This window comes from Tachysurus vachellii, chromosome 1 (genome assembly GCF_030014155.1).
Source record: "Tachysurus vachellii isolate PV-2020 chromosome 1, HZAU_Pvac_v1, whole genome shotgun sequence".
NCBI classification, from domain to species: domain Eukaryota; kingdom Metazoa; phylum Chordata; class Actinopteri; order Siluriformes; family Bagridae; genus Tachysurus; species Tachysurus vachellii.
Window position 1 is genome coordinate 3,367,986 of NC_083460.1, and position 24,813 is coordinate 3,392,798.

Sequence of the window (24,813 nt, forward strand, 5' to 3'; positions counted from 1 at the left end):
AACACACTGAAATCTTTCTTACTGCCAAAAAAACGGAAGACCAGATTGAAATCTGTCCTCATCCCCGAGGGCAGGAGAGAGAAATGTATTAATAAAAGATGAACTGACAGATGGTATGATATTAATTAATTAATAAATAATAATAATAATAATAATAATAATAATAATAATAATAATAATAATAATAATAAAATATGGAGCATTTTTAATGAATCAGGAGTTGAAAAACAAAGAATTCATGCTTTATGAATTCTCCAGGTTTTTGCAGGATTATAAAAATGTCACTATAAAAAAAATATATAAATAAATTATATATATATTTATATTTATATATATATATAAAATAATAATAATTCATATACAAAAAAATAGGTCTATGGAAACTGGGAAACAGAATGAGTGTGTGTGCATGATGCTGCTACTGAAAGCTACACAGCGCCACCCTGTGGTTTATAAGCGAACAATAATTTTTTTTTTTTTTTTTTTAATAAAAATGGGGCCAAACCTCTTCAACTGCCTATAAATAGAAGCCTGTTGCTAAAGGAAGACTTGAAAAAGGCTTGACAAGAGATCTGGGTTAGGTGTTCATGTGCATTTGCTGCTTTTATGCTCCTGTAACAACAACAACAAGCAGCTTGAGGTCTAGTATGTCATTGTTTGCTGCCAGGGGTGTGTACTGTATATTTTACCCACAATGCACTGCAAGAACAGGTCAGTTTTCACACACAGAATTCATTCAATTGAGTTTGAAACGCAGCGTTTATATGCAGGTGATCTGAGAAGACCCGGTGCTTCTGTTCGGATACGAAATCTCATACAGGATGTAATTACGTGTGAGGAATTAAAGGGAATGGAGAAAAAAAAAATCAATAACAGATTAAAATAGATGGAAAGATGAAGTAGTTGTTTGATGGAAAGGCTTTTTATCCTGAAAGGAAAGAGAGGAAACAAACACCCTATCATCATCATCATCATCATCATCATTTTAATGATTTTATTAAAGAAAGCGTTGATTTCTTTTCTTTTCCCTGCAACAACAAATGAAAGTCATGATAGCTTTTAGAACCCAGTGTTTCTATTCTAATCTACTGCACTAAACAGCAGGAAAAATAAAAATCGCATTCACCTCTACAGCATTTTCATTTACTGCGAGAGCTGTGCGTGTGCTACTTATTACTTAATGATTCGTTAAAAAAAAGCAGCAGATAATTCTGAGAATAACATTAAACCTGCTTTACTTTGGGAAAAAGTGTTAGGACGTAAAAGGTGCAATCAAAATACATTATTATTATTATTATTATTATATAATATAATGTACAAAGATCCTGGAACAACAACATGAGAATTATCTTTTAAATATAAATGCCATGACCTCAGCAATGCTGACTGAGAAAACCTACTCAGAGAATTGATTTCTGGGCCGGAAAGTTTACCGTCAGTCATTTTCTAAACATGAACCTTAAAGGTGCGGTGCACGATGTTTGAAAAATGCTTCAGAAAACCGAGTCGGGCCGACAAACAAAACAAACGTGTAGCCAATGAGCAGAAAGGGGCGTGTCTTGTCAATATGCGGCGGAGAGAGTGTTCGGCACGCATGTCTGACATTAGCAGAAAGAGATTGAAACATTGACATGGTGTATAAAAACGGATAAAAACGAAAAGAGAAAAAAGGCTTACGATAAGGAAAGAAGTAGGACACGTGTTAATATAGGATCAGCTTTCCACTGCTGAAGAGAACTGAACGTCTTCTGCGTGAAACGGAGCTAAACCTTTCACAGTACAACACACAGTACTACAAAAACACATTTGTATCACCATAGTATTACTCATTGTGTTCATTTATTGATAAAAATATCCCCTCGGTCAGCCGCCCCAGCAGGTTCTGCCATAATAGTTGCCTGGGTTACGTATGTATGTGTGGGCGGAGCTATCAAAACAGGGGTGACGCCCATTTGGGTTAGGGGCGTGTTTATTTTGGTGATTTCAAATGTCAACATTGTCTTTCAAACATCGTGCACCTCACCTTTAAGTGGGAAAGGTGGAGGAGGGAACGAGGGGGGAAAAGTGTTCAGATGTCAAACCCACCTGCAGAACCTTTTTTCTTAATGACAAGATTGCATACTTCCCCTTTAAATCAGCTCAGCCACAGTATAGAACATAAAACTGTAAAAAAAATCCAGGCCCATGACGGTCAGCCTTTGGTCATATAGTGTATCTAGTGATATAAAGTGAACTCCAACACTATACAGTAACGCAATAGTGCAACAGTGATGGCAATCAGACAGAACTACTAATTAGTGGCATTTATTTATTGCAAAAAAAAAAAAAATAAATCATCATACAAATATTAAAGTGTTATAAACAGTGGAATGCAGTCATGAACAATTCTTCAGTATTTTTTTAAATCGCAACAGTCAGTAAAAAATAGTTAAAATACAAACTCCATCTCTGTGACTCAGCAGTAACATTCACGAAGAGTTCGGGTCTCTCGATCGACACGTCGGTCTTGCGGTCGCGTCAGGGTGCGTACGTGCACACCGAGACCTGACGCTAACTGTGCATAACTTCTTAAAAAAAAAAATGTATACATGTACACACCATGGTGTTGGATTGTAAGGTTTGTAAAACTCACGACTTTAGACTTCCTGTGCAAGTGTTACACGCTTCATGAAAATCTCCCAAATGGATCCAGGTTATGTTTATTTTCAATCACTGAGGTATTAGGAGAAAAGATAAGAAAAAAAAACACAACAAAAAAAAACACCACCACAGCACTTCACAGTAACGGCTGAATCCGGATCCGAGCTCGTTAAAGGTGAAGTGTAAATGTACCACATGAGTTTATATGCGAGTCGAATCCTTCTACAATGGAGTTATGCAACCCTGTTACTTTGTAAAGTAATAAAGCTTATTCCTTAAAAGTGAGTCTCCCAAAATAGTTAATGAAAAAAAAATCCTGTGTGAATCATGTACATTTCATCCCATAAATTAAACCAATTTAATTAAATCAGTGCTTTGAATTAAACATCAAAAAAAAAAAAAAAAAAAAATTTTTCCTTCCTGACGAGTTCCCTTAATGAAACCAGGCCGTACGTCGTTAACCCAGAATAAATAAAGCGACAGATCAGTTGCAGTTTCAGTTGCATCCTGTTGTATAAAATCTTTGCAGAATTCTGTTATGAAATTAGCTTGAACACGGATTCATTAGTGAGTCTCGGCTCTTCTGTCGACAGGACCGACCGCCTGTTAATCACCCAAGCTGGCTGTTCTTTGTGTGTGTGTGCGTGCGTGTGAGCGTGTGTACGAGAGTCTTCCCGAGCGGGGGTCCTGAGTTAGGATCTCTTAGTCGAGGTGGGTGTGCATGTGTAAGTTAGTGTGTATGTGGATAGCCTTTGTACCCACACAGTCCCTTGTGGATGCTTCAGCTTCCATTGTGCTGTCAGTTAGCAAACAGATACTCGCGCTCTGTCCCGGTGAACCTGCTCCGTGCTGCCAAGACCTTAGCTTTGTTAACAGACGGACCTGCAGACGAGAACGTTACAGGTCAAAATACGCATTTCACCTCTCCTCAATTACACCTCCGCCCTCTTACCAGTCAGACGATAGACAGGAAGAGTCGTACCTGCGTAACTCAGGAGCACTGGCAGGAAAACGAGGCCGTGAGTCGCTCCCAGCAGCACTATGGCTAAATACATGCGGAAGTAGAAGACCTGGAAGATCTGGGACTTGGAGAAAGCCAGGACGATGATCCCACCAAATTTGGTTAAGGTGATGCCGCTGAAGACCTGCGGACAGACAAGACAAGCGTTTAGATTCCTGCTACTTTTTAAATAGCGTTCTCTCATGGCATGAACTAAATAGGTAAATTTCATCACAACAAACTGCACAAAGAAATTCAGAGGGCAGAACTAAGTGATACTCTAGTTAAGTCTATGTATTACAGCGTGGTAAGGCAGAGCAGCTAAATGCTGAGTCCAGTGACAGAAGGTTCAAATGTTAAGTTTTAAACGTTAAGGGTCTAAAACATTAAACTAAAATTTTTCGCCATTTCTTATTCAGTGGAAATCAACGGACCGAGTTTAAACTGCATGCAGCTTGAATAATGATAATAAAAGAAAAAGAAAAAAACAGAGAAAGAAGATGATGAAGCTTGAAGAGCAGAAGAGAATGTTGGCTGTCGATCCGCAGACGATTGAATGATTAGATTTACATAGAAGAGACTCACAGAGCTGCCCATGTGTGCCAGAGCCTCTTCAGCTCTCTCCACCCGTGTGGCTTTAGTACTGATGGAGAACGCCCTGACGATATGGCTGCAGAACTCCACTGATATACCACAGCTCTAATATACACAGAGAGAGAGAACATGTTAACCCACACCACCACTTCCTGCCATTTTAAACAAAGACTATCCTTTAATCTGTACAATATTTCACCTTAAGCTTTATTTTCCCCCCCTAAACTCACCATGACGAGGTTAACGAGGGACACGGCGTTGAGGCTGATGCCCCACAGCCACATGACACCGAACATGTTGACCAGGATCATGGCGATGGTGAGCGAGACGAGGACGGCCGACCAGAGCTCAAAGCCCAGCAGCACGGTGCTGACCACGAAGATGGCCACCAGGGAGACGGAGAGGTTCAGCGCCGTGTCGTGGGCGATGGTGAGGTACTGCTCGTAGAACACGTAGAACACGCTGAAAAAGGAATCATGTTCGAGCTTTCACTTAAATGTGGTGCGTTGACAAGATTCTGTTTATTTAGTTCACCAGGAATACAATAATAAAAAAGAAATAACGGCGTGTGCTTTAAACGTCTTAATGCCAAGCCGGTTGCCAAGTACAGAAAAAAGATCCAGTTGTTTTATAACATCTACAGTGACCTGTAAAATGACTGATAGGAGGATGTGCTGAGGTCAGGGATGAAATAAATATTTCTGATCATGTTCTTAATCTGGTGCCTGCGTTTACCTGTAAGGAAACACCCCTTGCGTCTTGTTCTCCAGCCCCATGGACAGCGAGATGTTAGCGGCCAGCTCTCGGGCCATCTTCATGGCATCGATGTTGTCCGCAGACGTCTTCAGGATGGTGTGGTAGCTCATGAAATGGGTGGCGCCCACTTTGGTGTTGTTGTCCTTCAGCACTACAGCGCTGCTGTAGGCAGCATGACCTCTACGAGAGATCAGTGGGGAACATTAACGCTCGCTTCAAACACAAACAGGACTTCGCTAATCTTTTTATTATCTTATGAGCCATTAGCTGATGAGACCCAGACGTTGTCTGGACGTCATTAACGGACTTCGTGTAGCTTTCTTAGATGGAAATCTATCGACAGGCCGCGTCTGACACGGTGCTTGTGTTTAAATATGAAAACTCTGGTCTGAAATATTTACTACATGCTGTTTGTGTATTCGCTAAAGTCTTACTGACCCTTTCCCACACTTGATGTTGGGGTTATCAGACAGGAACATTGGCAGGAACCTCATGAAGTCAGTGCCGTTAGGTCTCAGCTTGCCACTGGGAGTCGAAGGCCTGCAGTGCACACAGGAAGGGTCTACAACTGCAACACACACACACACACACACAGCAACTTTACTCTTAAGATAAATTTGGACACAAAGACAGACAAGAGCAGGCAGCCAATCAGGAGAAAGCGTCAGAGAGCATGATAATATAATTTCTATATGTAAAAAAAAAAAAAATATATATATATATATATATATATATATATATAGATAGATAGATAGATAGATATATAGATAGATAGATTCACATGAGCCCTTTAACCATTTTTTTCTTTTATAAGGCATTACATTGTTCTCAAATTTGGTGGGAAGGGAAATGGTAGTGGAAAGATTGACCCTTTTTGAGGAATTTGCATCGTTAGCCAGATGTTTAGCTAGAGAGCTAAATGAGCAACGAGGAACACCAGGCAGGTCGTCTGTTCATCTCAGAGAACAGAGAGTGAGATCGCTAACCAGAATGTTTCTGTCCGGCTAGAGATCATCGTCAGGTAATTAAAATACATAGAGAAGTGTGTCGTAGATACGAACATCCTCAGTGTCTGGTGTCCTACATCACATACTAGTCTGTCAGTACAGCACTAATGTATTATTATCTAATTTCTCTTTAAATGTGCATTGACTTTGTGCTGGAGCTTCATTCTTTGTCCCAGAGAGAACAACATCGACCGATCTTGCAGATTTAATCTCTGAGGAGATAAAGTTTAGAGCACGGACTCAACGCGAGCATCTATAACACCCCGATTCTAAATGGAGCAAAGAACCCAATGATCGCACAGATTCAGCTGTTCACCATGACCTCTGTCTGCTAGGTCCTAGGGTGGTGTTGACTCAGTGGCTAATGGTTTACCTGAGGCGTTGCAAAAGGCTCCAGTAGAGTTGTAGTATCGGCAGCAGGACGACTGAGGTTTCACCCAGTCGAAGTAGTCGTCCAACCACGAGGACGGGGTCGTGCTTATCTTCGTGCTGTTACCATAAAGAAGTCAGCAATGTTACCTTGAGTTGTTAACGTATTGACGTTTGTATTGGTGTTTCTAAGTGAATCAGCATTTCATCACTATCTATCGCACGTGTTCCAAGGTTTCGACTGCATAAGCACTGGATCCATTTTTAGACCCAATAGTGACTCCCACATTAATAAAAAAAAATAAAAAAGTGGTATAAACGGTCACTGCTTCTGCTGGACAGCTTGCCTCATTCGTATGAAGCAATCTGTACAGCTGAGCCTTCGAAATATGGGGGATGGTTACAGCCGAAGCAGGCTGAGTGATTACGACACGGCGCGATAAAAACTGAGACACGAGACAGTGAGGAAATGAAACATGCGCTTCTCTCTTTTACTGAGGCGTCACTATCGTATTAACACGCTGCTGTGCAGCTAAAATTATGGGTTGAAATGTAAACAGTGTATAAATAAAGAGAAAGGACGATGGGTGTTAGTCATGTGCACGAATCACGAATGTAGAGAGAGAGAGAGAGAGAGAGAGAGAGAGAGAGAGAGGGAGAGAGAGATAGGGAGAGAGAGAGAGAGAGCGAGGGAGAGAGAGAGACAGACAGAGAGATAGAGAGAGACAGAGACAGACAGACAGAGAGAGAGAGAGTGAGAAAGAGAGAGAGAGAGAGAATGAGAGAGAGAGGAAGAGAGAGAGAGAGAGAGAGAGAGGAAGAGAGAGAGACAGACAGAGAGATAGAGAGAGACAGAGACAGACAGACAGAGAGATAGAGAGAGAGAGAGAGAGAGAGAGAGAGAGAGAGAGAGAGAGAGAGAGAGAGAGAGTGAGAAAGAGAGAGAGAGAGAGAATGAGAGAGAGAGGAAGAGAGAGAGAGAGAGAGAGAGAGAGAGAGGAAGAGAGAGAGAGAGAGAGAGAGAGACAAAGAGAGAGAGAAAGAGAGAGAGAGAAAGAGAGAGAAAGAGAGAGAGAAAGAGAGAAAGAGAGAGAGAAAGAGAGAGAGAAAGTGAGAGAGAGAGAGAGAGAAAGAGAGAGAGAGAGAAAGAGAGAGAGAGAGAGAAAGAGAGTGTGTGTGTTTAACTCAGTGTTTTACCACTAAAGCACCTGGTGTGGTCTGAAATAGCTGTTTAAGTGGAAGTGCAACTTTTAGGAAAGATCTGTTTTCCAGCAGATGTTAAACACTACGCATGTATCGTACCGGCTGATCCACTCATTTTAGGCTGAAAATGTTTGAGCTGAGGGTCACGTACTAGTCACTTATGAGCGATGCTGTGTAGATTTGCTGCACGAGCGAGTCGTTGTTGCAGCCCACGCCGCCACACACTTGGTTCTGTCCCTCCGAGGTGCTGTAATCGTGACCGTCCTTCACTACGAAGTAGACAGGAGGTCCGGTATGAAGGTATTTCGTCAGGTTCCCAAAGTAGTGCAACACGAACGAGTCCTGCGTGACATGCAGAGCAGAGCAAAGTGAACACTCCATCAATCACATCTTCAGCTAGATTTCTGTTAATCATGAGCGGAACGTTCAGACTCACATCAGGCATGGACAGCTGTTGGTCGAGTCCGATGTCTACTTTGTCAGTGACGGCTATGCTGAACGAGAGCATTCCCACAAACACAGCAACCTTAAAATACATGAAGCATTTCGATACATATTACTGACCTCTGACCAGCTTTTAGTGTAAAAATTCGTTTTCGGTTCAATACGAAAATGATCCGGCTTTTCTGTGAGCACTGTATTAGTCTTACCACCAGGGGGCGCACCCAATCCTTCAGTATAAAGGGAGCGTAGATTTTCTTAAAGAAGCGATAGAGGATGCCGTCGTTATTTCCTTCCTGCCGGTCAGACAGCTTGATGCAGCACAGGATGTCCAGGCGATTTTTCTGAATAGGGAGAACAACGGTAATAATAAATACGTAAATAAGTTTCATCTCCATTGTACCTTTTGCAGTAAACGAGGCCACTGGACAATTTTGGACCACAAAAGGAGCCAAAATTGTGCCAACAATCGCACATCATGCAGCGTGACGGTACGAAGAGTCAAACAAACGGCGAGCAGAAGCTCGGAGCACCGGGGGGGTCGAAGCTACAGATACAAATCAGTCCTTCGAGCTTGGGTTTGGGAAAAGCAGCAGGTAAATCAATTAGATGTGGCAAGATGAAAGAGCAGGAAGTGGTCTGGTATAAATCCACCTCAGGAGAAAGAAGTGATTGGAAAAAAAATTTAATTAAATTAAAACGCACTTTGGCAGCATTAAACTAAAAAAAAAAAAAAATTGTCCTATTAATTATCAAAGTGGCTGGACTTTCTACAAGCTGTCCACATCTCTATGTCCACACATCACTGAGACACTCACCTCTTGCCTTTTGATGTCCAGACCAAGCAAGGAGACAAAGCAGCTGATCTGCAACAGGAAGTCGATAAAGACGGCCAAGCCGGCAAACAGAGAGAACGTCCTGACGGCCGGCATTGGGGACAGAGCTCCTGCAGAGAAACAGAGTCAAGAGTCAATGCAAAACAACCGGCATTCGGGTTCAAACCTGGACCGAGGTGATTGAGACCCACCACTTTTTATGCTATGGATTAACCTGTAGGGTCTCCTGCAGATTCTCACCTAAGAAAAAAGCGACAGTCTCAGAAAGAGAGGACAGGAATATGCTGGGAGCGACGTCTCCGAGGATACGGCCGATCTGCTGATGCAGCTCCTCATGCTCCATCCGCTCGTCTCTCTGTTTATGAAAAAGAGGAAACACAGCCAGGTTAATGACCACAATCTCACTGCTGATGTCAATACAGCAACAAAAAAAAAAAGATTTTATTAAACTATTTATGTTTAATGTGACTCATATAGTGGTGCAACAAAATACTGGAAGCTTCAGCAACATCTTATGATTGAGGTGTCATCACAAAGGTCACTGCTTTACTGTGTACTGCTTCTGCTGTTTCTCTCTTTCAACAAGATGAATGAACGAATGCAGTGTTAATAAATATGAGCTAATAAATATATAAATAGGCTGGTGTTAAACGGCAAAAAAAAAAAAAAAGAGACACACACGCACGCACGCAGACAGACACACACACACAGACAGACACACACGCACGCACGCAGACAGACACACACACACGCACGCAGACAGACAGACAGACACACACGCACGCACACAGACAGACACACACACGCATGCACGCACACAGACACATGCACGCACACAAACAGACACACACACACACACAGACAGACACACACGCACACAGAGACACACACGCACACAGAGACACACACGCACACAGAGACACACACGCACACAGAGACACACACGCACACAGAGACACACACACGCACACAAACAGACACATGCACACACACAAACAGACACACACACACAGACAGACACACACGCACGCACACAGGTCTACGTTTGTAGACTTTTGTTCTTGTGGTGGTCATGAAATGACTTCTTTTCCTCCAACAAAACCGCATTAACCTCCATACAGTACTGCCTCTGACAAATACTTTTGGGTACAGGAACGGAAAAGAAGAAGAGAAACTTAAAGGTTTGAGTGCCTGGGATCTACCGAGATCTGATAGAGTTGCACTTCTCTACAGCGACTGCAGCTTCAAAAGCATGTGATGTTTTGCACCTGATTGATCCTCAGAAGTGTTGCTGTTGAACCGGGCTGAGAAGATAACGGTTATCACGGCTATCCGTGTGGCTCCGCAGGACACTGACCTGAAAGGTCTGCACGATGATGAAGATGTTATCCACTCCTACAGCCAGCACGAGAAAGGGGATGACCTCGATGACGATGAGAGTGAGGGGAACGCCGGCGTAGCTGAAGATTCCCAGAGAGCATGCGACTGAACTTAAGACGATCAGGATGCCGGCGATACCCAGAGAAATCTTCGAGTCCACCTGGGAATAGAAAAGAAAAATAAATAAACACATGAACATGTGGAATCATCATCCACACCTCCCCGAGTTGGTGCTAGACAAAAACACGACGCTGCTGTCTTTTTTTGCCAGAAACCGTCGACGGCAATCGTCCAGGAAACTCACCAGCAGGCTGCGAAAGCTCCTGATGTGCCCCAGCGCCAGGGAGATGTAGATAAACATGGTGGCGTAGCTGATCAGGACGGTGGAGATGTCGCTGTTGCTCTCTCGATTGATCTCGTCCTCTATGCTGCGCTCCGAGTTGAAGGAGATCGTGAGGTTTGGGTTGCTGTAGTTTTTTAAAAAGGTAACAAACCTGAAAAAGTTCAAAAGAAAAAAAAAAACCAAAACAAAAAAAAAAAAGAGGAACAAAAAGGAACATGCAGGTTAAACTGGGGACTGTGGTAACGCTGTGGGTTTTTTGGAAGTAATTGAAATCTCAGTGCAGAACTAAACTAGACCTTGAACAAGACTTGTTCCTCAACTTCCTCAGGAGCTTTTTATTTATTTATTTTTTTAAAAAATTTTAAACTCAACCACTTAATAAATTTGTGTTGAGGTCGTGGCTTAAATCTTCCAGAATCTAGGTACAAGTATATATATTTAAAAAAAAAAAAAAAAAAAAACGCTTATTGCAGCTTTAATCTACATTATGTCTCATGTTAAGAGTCTCGTAATAAAACAGAAATGCAGAAACACTCACTCTTTCTCCCAAGCGAGAGCTCTGCCCAGCTTTTCTGTATCATTGAGATAGTTATTCACAGGGAAGGTGATCACTAGAGCGGTGGCGTTGTTGTACGCCGTGCCTAAAGAGGGAAAACGCCACAAGAAGAGTATGTTTTATTGTAGAAATAACAGTTTATTTAACAGAAGACAAGGCAGTTAAATTATCATCAAAGAAAACAAAGTTCCTGACCTTCGTAACCTCCGAGGGCAAGCCAAGGGAAGACAGGACCACCAAAAGTGCCCATACAGGGGTCGTGGAAATGTCCGGTATCATCCAGGGCAATCGGGGAACTAGAGCAAGAGTAGAGGGTGAAGACATTAAGCAAGAGAAAGGTTTCTGTGTTCCTGTGTACCACAAAGCATAACATTCACATAAAAAGATAAAAAATAAAGCAAATAAAAGAGCAGAATCGTCCAGTAACGCAGCTCAGCCACCGCAGTGAACCATCTAGCACAGACACACGTAAACGCCTGCAGCCATTTATAGGGTGCCGTTACTTTTTCTCCCAGTCAATAAACTAGACGTCATTATATCAATTGAAAGGTTCGTTCTGGACGGTTTCTTTCAAGTCGCTATTAAAAAAGGACGGAAATTCACAAAAATTATAATACGCTGTTATAATTAAATGAACTATTGCATCTAATGTACTTAAACACGACTTTTTATATAAACGTATATATAGATTAAATATACAGAACGCACCTCACACAGTACATGAAGTGGGTGTGATAATCAAAGTAGATATAAAATTCGTCGCGGTTGATGTGGTCCAGGACTTCATGGCTGTTCTGGAAGTAATTGAGCACGCTCAGAATGGTGCAGTTGTTGTTGTAAGGAGCCAGCGGAGAAAGGCAGATGTCCTTCAGGGTCACCTTCTCTCCGTTAAAGTCGGCCTCAAGGTGCTCGATGGCGGTCTGAAGATCCAGAATCTTAGTGGGAGGAGATAAGAACGTTAACGCGGACGTTAACCGGCAGAAAACGTTGATTGGTTTCTATTAGCTGATAAATAATACCTGATGCAGCAGAGATATGTTCAGGATGGGTGCAAAGAGGATGTCGCCGGTTTGACCCTCGAACGTGAACCAGTTGGTCCATGGCGTGGTGATGATGAGCTGCTCGGTGCGGAAGAACGGGCCGAAGTGCTCGTCGAAATACTGCTTCTCCATCCTGGCGCGGCTTTGTGGGGCCGACCACAGGTCCACCGGGTCGGTGGTGATGCTCATGTTTCTCAAACCCAGGCAGCAGATGACCACCAACACGATGCTCATGACGATCACCAGCACAGGACAGCGCACACAGAAGGAGCCCCAGCAGCTGAAGGCCTGACGTAGGAAATTCTCAAAGCGCTCACCTAGAGACTCGCAGCACGTCACCTCATCTGAAATGAAACAAATGGACTCTGATTGCTATATTAGATTTCTCGTGCTTCTGAACGCAATATTTTTCAGTGTAAAAACAAAACATCTGGACATTCTGTTATAGGGAAATAATCGACAACGATTAAATCATTTTGCTGCCCAGCTCAAACTCATACGAAATCACGTGAATTATTTTCTTACAACAGAATGTCCTTGAAGTGTGTTTTATTCCTCCACAGCAACTGTGGCATTTATATGTATGAATATACAGGTCGTATTTTTTATGTTTATAGTTGTTGTGGAACAAGTCAGTTCATGTGATCGCTCGTTACGACGACGGCGATCACGCAAACGTTCCTTTTATGAGCCTGAGTTATCTCACTCTATTTATTAGATATAAAAACAAAACAAATCCAAAATAAAACCCTAGCTAGACCTGCAGCACACTCGTTACTGGCTGGTGGACGCTGGAGACTCGTTAACATATCGACGATCGAGTATCCACATGTTTATTATTAGAATGTTTTATATTGTGTCTGTTATATTCCGTTATTAGATAATTAATCAAAACAAATGAATGTCGCTGTGGTTTAAATCATGAAGATATTATCTACTGTTTAGTGACATGCAGGGGTAGTTACTGGATGAGCCGGCAGGGTCTTTGTTCAGGGAAAGAGGCTCGCCGCTGTCTTGGATGGGGCCGTACTCCGACGTGATTTCCCTTTTCCTGAAAAGCAAAGAAAAAAAAAGATGAAAGCTGATTTTTTTTTTTTTTTTTTGATCTGTTCATCTTTTTCTACTTAAAGTTCACACTAAGGCCATCCTTAAAAATATTTTGGTTTGCAGTAACAGTATTAAAAAAAAAAAAAAAAAAGGTCTGTAGGTAGGTCTATATTTTTTTCAAGTTTCAATGTAAAAAAAAAATTAAAAAATAAATACAATTTTGGTGATGGTGATTACGTAGGTATGAATTTTAATAAATTAGCATATCGTGACGTCACTGACTGGGTCTTCAACCCGTGCCTTCGGGCGCATCATTGCAAACCTCATTTTGATACTGGGCACAGTTTTTCCAGAACTTCGTGCCAAGTTAAAGCCGTGTCGAGCTGTTTTAATAAATCTTTTAGATGTATTATGGTGCCCGAACCCGTTGATATTATTTTATTGCTTTTGTATTAGTTGTTTGAAAAGTAAAAAAAAAAATGGTCGGTCTTAACGCAAATTTACAACCGGCAAGTCGGTCGAACTTAAAGCAAAAAAATAAATAAATAAATAAAAATAAATAAATAAATAAATAAAGAGTCGGTCCTAAATTGACAGGGTCGGTCGGGTTACGGCAAACAAGAATATTTTTAAGTATTGGCCTAATTAGCTTTTTTTCTTCCTACCACGTGACTTGGGAAAAAAAAAGAACAGAACGTACTTAAAAAAATGCTGACGCTTTAAAACATTAGTGGTGAAGACACGTGTTTGTGTTTGGAACATGAATAGTATCAGATCAGATCTTTTCACGACGACTCACGGTGATCTGTTCACGCCTGTGTTTGTTCTCACCGGAAGCACCAGGCTAAACCCAGCGTGCTGACAAAGACGAGGAGAAAGGCGGCGTAGGAAAGCCACATGATGACGCACATGGCGTCGTAGCCAAAAATGGTCCACGGAGGAGGGATCGGCGGAGGGACGGGTGCGGACCCGCAGGAAGCGCTGCAGTCCTGACAGGAGCACGGTGCTGAGCCGTCGTCTAGAGACTCGGTGCAGCCGAACGTGTGGTTGTTCATGAAGGTCATGCCAGAGGGTGGAGCACCTGGACGGGATCGAATACAGGAACGTCACCAGGTTGGAAAAATTCCAACAGATCTCCTAAGCTGATTTTTTTTTTATATTCTGAACTGACCAAAGTTTTAAAAAAATAAATAAATAAAAATCACACTGATATGAAACATTTCTTCATGGTCAGTCACAGGTTTTGTTAGTGAGTGTACCTGAGAAGACGGGATCGATGGCGAAGGGAACCTGACCGTTGTTGATGTCAAACATGTATTGGATCCAGTTATTGGGGGTGCAAAGACTCGCGTCTCGGCCACACAGCAAACTAAGAGCCTTCACGTTGCTGGATGGAGCTTGGACGTCCGCACACGCGTTATACATATCTGAATCGAAGAAGAAGAAGAAAAAAAAACGTGGTCCAATTAGATGAAACTGTATTCTCACTCACTCACTCATCTTCTACCGCTTATCCGAACTACCTCGGGTCACGGGGAGCCTGTGCCTATCTCAGGCGTCATCGGGCATCAAGGCAGGATACACCCTGGACGGAGTGCCAACCCATCGCAGGGCACACACACACACACACACACACTCTCATTCACTCACACAATCACACACTATGGACAATTTCCCAGAGATGCCAATCAACCTACCATGCATGTCTTTGGACCGGGGGAGGAAACCGGAGTACCCGGAGGAAACCCCCGAGGCACGGGGAGAACATGCAAACTCCACACACACAAGGTGGAGGCGGGAATCGAACCCCCAACCCTGGAGGTGTGAGGCGAACGTGCTAACCACTAAGCCACCGTGACCCCCATGAAACTGTATTAATAGATTAAATTGTCAGTTACTTCATATATTTAAGCAATTCTCCTAAAACTCAGTGGTTGTGTTTACATTAACTACTGCAACACAATATTATTCAAATATTATTCATTATTAAGTCTTGGCACATTTCAGATCAATCAGAATGCTCACTGTTAGCGAAGTCCTGGCTGATGTAGTACGAGAGCTCGACCACGTTGGTGCTGTTGTCGACGGGGTCGGCTGAGAACTGGGTGGCGTTGAGGATCTCGCTCTGCCGGGGGCTGCAGGTCAGCTCGCAGAACAGGGTCATGAAGTTGAAGAAACATGCTGGGCACCTGACAGGGGAAAGAAAAACAGTAGCACAAAGGACAGAAATCAGTCACTAAAGCTCATAAAACAGGTTATGAGAGACCATAAAAGGAACAAGGAACAATACAAGCAGAAGATGGATGTAAACCTGGACAGGTATTGTAGAGGGATCTGGATGTTGCTCTTCAGTGTACGGAGTTGCTGTGTGTCGCAGCAGACACTGTGGTCACCGAAGGCCAAACCTGGGCAAAGTTCCTGCAAGCAAGCATAGAAATCAGATAAGACTTTATGAGAAACACAAAAACAACAAACAACAAAAACACAAACTGAAACTTGCAAGTGAATCATAAACCACTGCTTTGGATATCAGAAGCTTTTATACTGATCGGTTTTTCTGATATTCGCATGGCTGGAGTTTTCTGTTATTCTGCTGCTTCTATTAGAAAAGGCCTGAATGCAAAAGAACGTAAAGACAGGAGTTAAATACCTGCAAGAGGTCTTGTCCTTCTTTAGGCAGGGGTTTAGGAGCTCCTGTGTAGTTACAGTTATACTTCTTACTTGGGAGGAGAGTCGAGTTGCCGCATTCTCCGTACCAGATACAGTGCTGTGCCTTCACCTAGAGAGAGAGAGAGAGAGAGAGAGAGAGAGAGAGAGAGAGAGAGAGAGAGAGAGAGAGAGAGAGAGAGAGAGAAAGAGAGAGAGAAAGAGAAAGAGAGAGAGAGAGAGAGAGGGGAAGCAGAGAGGCAGGGAGAGAGAGAGAGAGAGAGAGAGAGAGAGAGAGAGAGAGAGAGAGAGAGAGAGAGAGAGAGAGAGAGAGAGAGAGAGAGAGAGAGAGAGAGAGAGAGAGAGGGCAGCAGAGAGGCAGGGAGAGAGAGAGAGAGAGAGAGAGAGAGAGGGGAAGCAGAGAGGCAGGGAGAGAGAGAGAGAGAGAGAGAGAGAGAGAGAGAGAGAGAGAGAGAGAGAGGGGAAGCAGAGAGGCAGGGAGAGAGAGAGAGAGAGAGAGAGAGAGAGAGGGGGGCAGCAGAGAGGCAGGCAGGGAGAGAGAGAGAGAGAGAGAGAGACAGACAGAGGGAGAGGGAGAGAGAGAAAGAAAGAGAGAGGCAGAGAGAGAAAGGAAGAAAGAGAGGCAGAGAGAGAGAGAGAAAGAATGAGAGAGGTAGAGACGGGGAGAGAGAGAGATAGAGAGAGAAAGGGGGGAAGAGAGGCAGAGAGAGAAAGAGAGAGAGAGAGAGAGAGACAGGCAGAGAGGGAGACAAGAAGAGACAGTCAGAAAAAGAGTGAGAGAGAACAGACACAGAGAAAGAGAGTGAGGGCAGACAGACACAGTGATTGACAATATGATAGAACACTGATAGTAATAAATTACATGTTTCTGAGAGGTCACAGGTGCAGACTTATGATTTTTAGGTCCTAAAATCTCAAATCAATGAAATATCTAAATAAAAAAATAAATAAAAAAACTTTTTTGCTACTTTTTATTAAATAAAAATATTATTAAAGTCACGTTTTTTCAGATTTTTATCTTTAGTATTCAAACGTGACACTTTTTTTTGTTCATTAACAAACTCCACATTGTGATGTGACACACATCCTGGATTATAGAATCCAGTGTGTGTGTGTTTGTGTTTCTTGTAAATCTACGTCGCTATGGCAGCTGCACAGTACATCATGCCATGTGGGTATTTGTTCCCAGTTCCTCTTTAAAATCTTACCTTTATATCATACTGTACTTATTAGACACAGGAATGTTTTTTAGAAAAAACATAGATAGTTGTTTACCTTGTTTGTAATTGTGTTTCTCACCTGGAAACGAAAGCGTTTTGCATCAAATAAATTGAACGCCCATAAAAAGAGATTGCGGAATATAACCTTTATGAGTAGAACTAGATTTAAAAATAAGAGGAAATAAACATTGACGAGCAAAGAGCAAGTACAAATGTGTTGTCAGTGTTTTGAATATTTCACGTAATCATGGTGAAGGTGGAAGGAGCTTCCTAAATTTCTAAAAGGTCAAACAACACAACCTTCAACTGGAAAAAGGTACAGAGTCATAACGAAGACCTTAAACATCAATGACAGGATAAATAGTTTAACAATACACGAGTGTGAAGGCCATGGAAGCAAAAGTAATCATCCCCAGACAGGCCACGACCTGAAAGCAGCAGGAACAACGGTCATGCAGAGAGTGATGAGCGATGAACTGAACCGCCATCGTCTCATGCGCATCTATTCATCACGTAAGTCAGGATGCCTCTGGAAGAAAAACCCTTTGGCTTGTCATGTTTGGAGAAAGAAGGGTTGTGTGTAGATCCCAAGAACATCATACTGATAGTGAAGCATGGTGGTGGGAGCGTCACGGAAGGAGCTGCTTTTTTAAAAGTACTGCAGTACTGGAGCATGAATAAAGTGTGTATACTGTTTAAAGAACTCGAGCAGCGTCATATAAAGAAGACCCACTAGATGAAGCACTAATACGCGTCAGAGGAGAGATAAAGGTTAATTAGATCTACAAGATCTGCTCGATCTCTGCCCTGCGGTCTCCTAAAGCTTTTACAGCGTCGGTCATTTGTGACGTCAGAAACATTAAGGTTGGAGATCTGTGATGTCAGGAGTACGAATGCTGGACATCATGGTGGTCAACAAGTGATGTGAAAATACTTTTAAAATCTCTGCACGTGTCGACGAATAAATTCATTAGAATATGGTTTACATTTATGAGTGGAGTCAAAAGCGGAATGTCCCCTCGGCACATAAACAAAAACAGGGTTCCCACGCGTCCTGGAAAACCTGGAAATCCTGGAAAATTAATGACTAATGTTCCAGTCCTGGAAAACACATGGAAAATGAGAGAAAACATAAATTGTCCTGGAAAAAATCTTGTTGTCCTGGAAAATTATTATTTTTAAATGTTCTTGATCATTTAAAGAACAGTTTACAAACTGGTCGAAACAATTAACGTTAGTAACAGAAAGCGCTCTGTTCAGGGACGCTGAGTTTTTGTTATGCTGTTTAATCTCGCTGTGACGGACGACGCTGTCTTGTGTTGGCGGTTTCAGGTGCTAGGAATGGTTTAAGTGCTCGAATGTTTTCAGCAAATGGTGACGGGTAAGCAGGTTATATTAACCTTGTTAATCTGAATATCATGTGCAAGGGGAAGCACAGCAAACTAAAGCATGCATGACGGGATTGGCCTGAGAAAGGAAAGGGTATTAATATGTGCGATTCACATGACAAATTGTCTTTAAAAGTATAGTTAAGTAATAGCCATAAAGTGTACGTTGTTTTTAAGACTTCTGGAGAGAAGAACATATTACTTTAGGCCGTGAATCTGTGAGTCTTGTCTTTTTTTGCTAAATTTGAAATGTCCTGGAAATTGTCTCTGAAAAAGAGTGGGAACCCTGAAAAAACAAACACACGGAGAAAACACACAGCTTCGGTTTTCGCACACTGTGGTCACATGATTGAGTATGAAAGAGTAACTTTTGATTATGTGATGTTCGAATGCTGACCTCAAAGCCAAAGACCGAACACATTTATTCCCTTTCCTTTCTGTCTCTGAGCTGAGGCTAAAGAGAAAACGACTACAGATCCAGGAAAGTGCATTGTGATGTCATTTATCAGGAGAGATTTCCTCATCACGCCATCGCCCCACCCTGCCCCTACGTCATTCTGTAATTCGAGCTGGATGTATTCCTCCAGCAGTTTCTCCGGTCCTAAGCCTCCTGAACTCTCGCTGGCTTTTGGAAAGCCGGAATTTCTAGAGCTTTGTCTCAGTTTGTGCTGTTTAGCTTTCTGTTAACATCCTGACAACATAAACTGTCTGACTGCTCAACACTGACTCTCTGACTTCAGCTGATGGGCTTTTAATGAATAGATTAGACAGGGTGAAGGAGAAGTGACGCTCCTGAAGCTCTCGCCCTGCAGCTGACTCGGTTTCAGAAGAGGATTTGAATTTGCAGAGTTCTGCATGATCTCAGGCTTGACATGTGACCACTATGTTCACACTAAGCACACTGGTAGTAGCTTTAACTGGTTCTGTCGACTCGTGCTTTTCCACTTCTTTAACCGGGTCAGCTTCAATCCATTCACAGTCTCTCTGTCTGTCTGCCTGTATGTCTCTCTGTCTCAGTTAATCTGTCTGTCTCTGTTTATCTGTCTGTATGTCTCTTTGTCTCAGTTAACCTGTCTGTCGCTCTGTTTATCCGTCTGTATGTCTCTTTGTCTCAGTTAACCTGTCTGTCGCTCTGTTTATCCGTCTGTATGTCTCTTTGTCTCAGTTAATCTGTCTGTCTCTGTTTATCCGTCTGTATGTCTCTTTGTCTCAGTTAATCTGTCTGTCTCTGTTTATCTGTCTGTATGTCTCTCTGTCTCAGTTAACCTGTCTGTCGCTCTGTTTATCTGTCTGTATGTCTCTTTGTCTCAGTTAACCTGTCTGTCGCTCTGTTTATCCGTCTGTATGTCTCTTTGTCTCAGTTAACCTGTCTGTCGCTCTGTTTATCCGTCTGTATGTCTCTTTGTCTCAGTTAATCTGTCTGTCTCTGTTTATCTGTCTGTATGTCTCTTTGTCGCTCTGTTTATCTGTCTGTATGTCTCTTTGTCTCAGTTAATCTGTCTGTCGCTCTGTTTATCCGTCTGTATGTCTCTTTGTCTCAGTTAACCTGTCTGTCGCTCTGTTTATCCGTCTGTATGTCTCTTTGTCTCAGTTAATCTGTCTGTCGCTCTGTTTATCCGTCTGTATGTCTCTTTGTCTCAGTTAACCTGTCTGTCGCTCTGTTTATCCGTCTGTATGTCTCTTTGTCTCAGTTAATCTGTCTGCCTGTCTCTCTGTTTATCTCTGTGTATGTCTCTTTGTCTCAGTTAACCTGTCTGTCTCTCTGTTTATCTGTCTATGTCTTTGTCTCAGTTAATCTGTCTGTCTCTCTGTCTGTATGTCTCTTTGTCTCAGTTAATCTGTCTGTCTGTCTCTCTGTTTATCTCTGTGTATGTCTATTTGTCTCAGTTAACCTCTGTCTGTCTCTCTGTATGTCTCTTTGTCTCAGTTAATCTGTCTGTCTCTCTGTTTATTGCTCTCTCTTCCTTTTTACCTGTCTCGGTCTCTCTCACTGCCTAATTATCTGTCTTTCTGCCTGTATGTCTCTTTGATCTATTCTCTCTCTCTCTCTCATTTCATCCGTCTCTCTGCCTGTATGTCTCTCTGTCAGTCTATCTCCCTCTGTCTTTTTATCTGTCTCTCTGCCTAAAATCTAAAATCTGATTGGTCAGCAAAAAGGTAAACTATTGTTTCTACAGTAACGTCTCATACACAGGGACTTGTTGTTTGGAAACCTCTAACTTTTAGAGAAGTCCTACAACTTATAAGCGTTTTCAAAGACTCAAATTTTTCCAGCTGAGATAAATGTCAGGCTGGAGGAGTAAAATGCCAGGCTACATTTTGTGAGAGAGAGAGAGAGAGAGAGAGACACTAGTAAGGAAATGAATTATCACATACAGCGTAGGTGTGAACAGGAACTAACTTGTCTCTCACTCAGATGTTCCACAACATTAACACTAAACCTTCAAGAAGCATGTGACAATGACATCCATTAATAACTTAGACACTGTAATCGTTTGCCAATCTCAGTAGTTTAAGCAGAATAATAACTCCAAACCATGTTTTCATATATAATAGTTAGTCAGGACAGATATCGCTCTGTACCCCGGGCAGCCTTGGGAAACTCTGATCACTGCTTGGTTCATTTTATTCCAACATACAGGCAGAAACTAAAATCTGCTAAGATTGTAATCAAAACCGTGATAAGACCAGAGAGGCAAAGCAGAAACTACAAGACTGTTTTGACTGAAATGACTGGAGTATCTTTGAAGCTGGAACTGAGAAATGACACTGTTGACGTCTTACATCGGGTTTTGTGAAGACGTGTGTGTGCGCCAGCCAAAACCTTCTGCAAATTCAGTAACAGCGAGCCATGGTTTACAGCCAAACTGAAAAAAAATTCGACATGCCAAGGAAGATGCCTACAGAGGGGAGGACAAAGCCCTGGATAAGCAGGCCAGTAACCTACTGACATTGAGGAAGTTTGGTCTGTCACAGGAGCTGTTGATGCAGTTCTACACTGCAGTCATTAAGTCTGTCCTGTGCACAAACCTCCATCACTATCTGGTTTGGAGCAGCAACAAAACAGGACAGGAACAGACTGCAACAGTAAAAACAGCAGAAAAAAAATAATTGATGCCCCCTGCCCACTCCCCAGGACTTGTACCATACAAGAACCAGAAACCGAGCAGGAAAACTCACCACTGACCCTTCGCACCCTGAACACAACCTCTTTCAGCTCCTCCCTTCTCTCAGGCGCTACAGAGCTTTGGTTACTAAAACTGCCAGACACAGGAACAGTTTCTTTCCCCAGACAATCACCCTGATTAACACCTCACCATAATTATATTCCCTGCTTCATATCTATAAGTACTGCATTATCAGAACTGTCAGTCATCACATCATCTGTATACGTTACACACACAACTGCTGCTGTATTTTGTACAAAAAGCATAATGTTGCACAATATTGTTATTTGCACTACCATGCACTTCTCACACTTTATGTACATAACTGATCAGTCATATATTCTGTATTCATATTTACTCGTACTGTCTATATCGTCTCACATCGTCTGTATTGCCTTGTCTTGTATATTCCAAGCTAAATGTATAGTATAGTGTTATTTATGTCTGTACTATTGAGAGTCACAAACAGCTGGAACCGAATTCCTTGTGTGTGTGTCAACGCACTTGGCCAATAAACCTGATTCTGATTCTGTTATGAAAGAACACACTTCCTCATTGAATGTAAACATTGCTATAGTAACGTTTTAAATAAAATGCTGTAGAAAAGATAAACCGCATTAAAAATCTGTCCACATTGATAAAGCAAAGAGGATTTTTGCTGCACATCAACGAAGAAGAATATTAAACCCTGAGAAAATATCTGTTTAACAAATCACAACTTCAAACAGGTCAGTCTGTCAATCTTGGTCCACGGTGCACACAAATGCACCATGTGCTTCAAAGAGAAACTTGAGCTTGGGAAAGATCTGCTTGCGAAAGCTCAAACTCGCAACGCGTCTTGATAAGAAGGAAGCCACGAGGACTAAATGTTGCTCTGTAAGCGTGTGATCAGCTGAGTCAGACACAGAAACCATCTTCAGTGTCGAGTCAGTGGAAGGATTTCCACCCAGCGCTCACACATACGGCGACTAATTCGAGTTCAGGAGATCATTTCCGGAAAGAAAGAGAAAGAAGAAGAACTAACTCACAACTTTAGAGAATGGATTTCCCAAAGCTGATGAACAGCATGTTGTTATTTCCCAAGATGCACTGATGATGATGATGATGATGATGATAACATGGGTAACATACTAAGTAACGTAACAACAAACAACTACAAACGTAGACCCGGTTCTTTGGGCTTCAGGAAATCTGCACCACTTAACCACAAGTTGCATTTGATAACTTAAGTCCATTTTTTTTTACACAAATATGAAGTTTTTAAAATTTACGTAGGTGCGTATGATGTTTAAACCTGCATCCTTATTCCCACTCATGCACACAAATCCCTGTATACAGGATCTACACTGAGCTAAACGCTGTCCACATGAAACTCATTCAAACACATACACAACAATATTCCGGCCCGGAAATTTCCCAAAGTTTTCCAAACAGGAAAACTTCCCAGGCTCCTGATGAGATCGTTAAAGCTTATACCTTTTTTTTTTATAGTGTCCTTAAGATCATTTATGTTATTTGTACAAGAAATATATAAAGAAAAAACATATATAAATATGACGTATTACAGCTTTAATGCAATCCAAACGAAGCTAATCCTTTAGCTAAGAGTCAGTACGTGTTCCTGGTGGATTTCTGTTATAAAGTTTAACAAACATGTGCCGTCAATACATAAAAAAAACGACATTAGAAAGATCCGTTGATATTATTATTTAGCATAAGATGCTAATAACGCTAATAAAGTTTTAGCGCGCGAGAGCTAGTGACTTTTTACATCCAGCAGCAAAATAAAAGCTTTACGAGATACAAAACTCACCTGCCACGTCTCGGAGAGTAAAATTAGAACTCCTAACAGCCCTAAAATGGAGGTTATTCTCAAAAGAGTCATCTTTCTGCCCTCCTGCGCTTCTGCAAGCAGGTCTGAGAACTAGCGCTCGCGCTGTAATCATCTGTCAATACGCGAACGCCATCCTGACTGCGCATGCGCGGGAGCTGAAGCGTCTGGAATGTTGCGCATGCGCAGTCGGATCGAGCTGATTAACATGGGTTTGTTATTATTATTATTTAATCAGTTCATTATGAAGATGGTCAAAAAGTAAAAAAGTTTTTTTTTTTTTGGTTGAAATCGTACATGAAATATTTTACTCTTTTGAGTATTATGATGAATTTCTGAATCATATTTAGTTTGTATTTCATAATTGATTACAAATGTCATAATATTGTATTATAATAATAATAATAATAATAATAATAATAATAATCGTACACGTTATATCACTACAACAGCTACTATTACTACTGTTGCACATGTTATGATTAGTATTATTGCTGTGTTTGTTGTTCCTGTATGACTTGTAATGAGCACTTGACTCATGTGTTATTATTAAAATCGTTTCCTTTTTTATTATTAATGTCATATGATCTCTTCCTATTATCGGAACAGGTCATTAGATGTTATATACAATCACCATGACTTGGATCTTTGGGTATTTTCCCTTCATGACTTTCAAAAATGACTATAAATCTCTAAAGTAAATCTCTGCTGCCCCCTGGTGTTTCCTCTGCAGTAATTACACAACAGTAGATGCTCTGTAATCAGAATCAGGTTTATTGGCCTGTTCACACACACAAGGAATTTAGTTCCAGCTGTTTGTGACTCTCAAAGGTACAGACATAAATAACACTATACTATACAATACTATAATGTACAGTAAAATTTTCCTCTCTACCTCAAATTGAGTGAATCATTCAAGTCATGACTGTTAAGTAAACACACACACACACACACACACACACACACACTAAATATATAGACTGTTTTATAAGTTTTGCACTTACAATATTTGCAACCCCAGCAACTCAACTGCTGCACTATAGAGCCAAAAGTATGTGGACATATTTGTATTTGTTTGAAGAAGAACTACATACTGTATGTTTGTGACGGTCAAGGGCGCACATACTTTTGGCCACATCATGGATTTTATCTTTAGCTGATATTCTCTAAGCTTGAAAACCTCCCCTACCTGTTTAACTCATTTCAGCTTAAAAATAACAAAAGACATGCATGATGTGAGTAGCAGCCACTTCCTGCAACCATGGTCGGTTTTATAAAATTATTTCATTTTATAGAGACCTCCACACACGTGTGACTTCATATCTTAA

The 24,813-nt window shown here is 41.7% G+C and overlaps 1 protein-coding gene across 1 annotated transcript; it reads right to left on the reverse strand.

Moving 5' to 3' along the window:
• Positions 1 to 2,308: 2,308 nt before the first annotated feature.
• npc1 (Niemann-Pick disease, type C1) lies at positions 2,309 to 23,602 on the reverse strand. Its single transcript, XM_060868224.1, has 25 exons — positions 23,468 to 23,602; positions 15,863 to 15,991; positions 15,524 to 15,630; positions 15,238 to 15,401; positions 14,472 to 14,639; positions 14,044 to 14,293; positions 13,131 to 13,216; positions 12,145 to 12,509; positions 11,834 to 12,060; positions 11,321 to 11,421; positions 11,108 to 11,210; positions 10,531 to 10,720; positions 10,204 to 10,386; positions 9,087 to 9,201; positions 8,829 to 8,956; positions 8,220 to 8,354; positions 8,006 to 8,095; positions 7,721 to 7,911; positions 6,371 to 6,486; positions 5,429 to 5,558; positions 4,970 to 5,170; positions 4,465 to 4,696; positions 4,226 to 4,339; positions 3,623 to 3,785; positions 2,309 to 3,522 (listed from the first exon to the last, which is right to left on the reverse strand). The coding sequence occupies exons 1-25, from the start codon at positions 23,537 to 23,539 to the stop codon at positions 3,440 to 3,442; spliced, it is 3,843 nt and encodes a 1,280-aa protein (XP_060724207.1). The 5' UTR covers positions 23,540 to 23,602; the 3' UTR covers positions 2,309 to 3,439.
• Between the last annotated feature and the right edge of the window lie 1,211 nt (positions 23,603 to 24,813).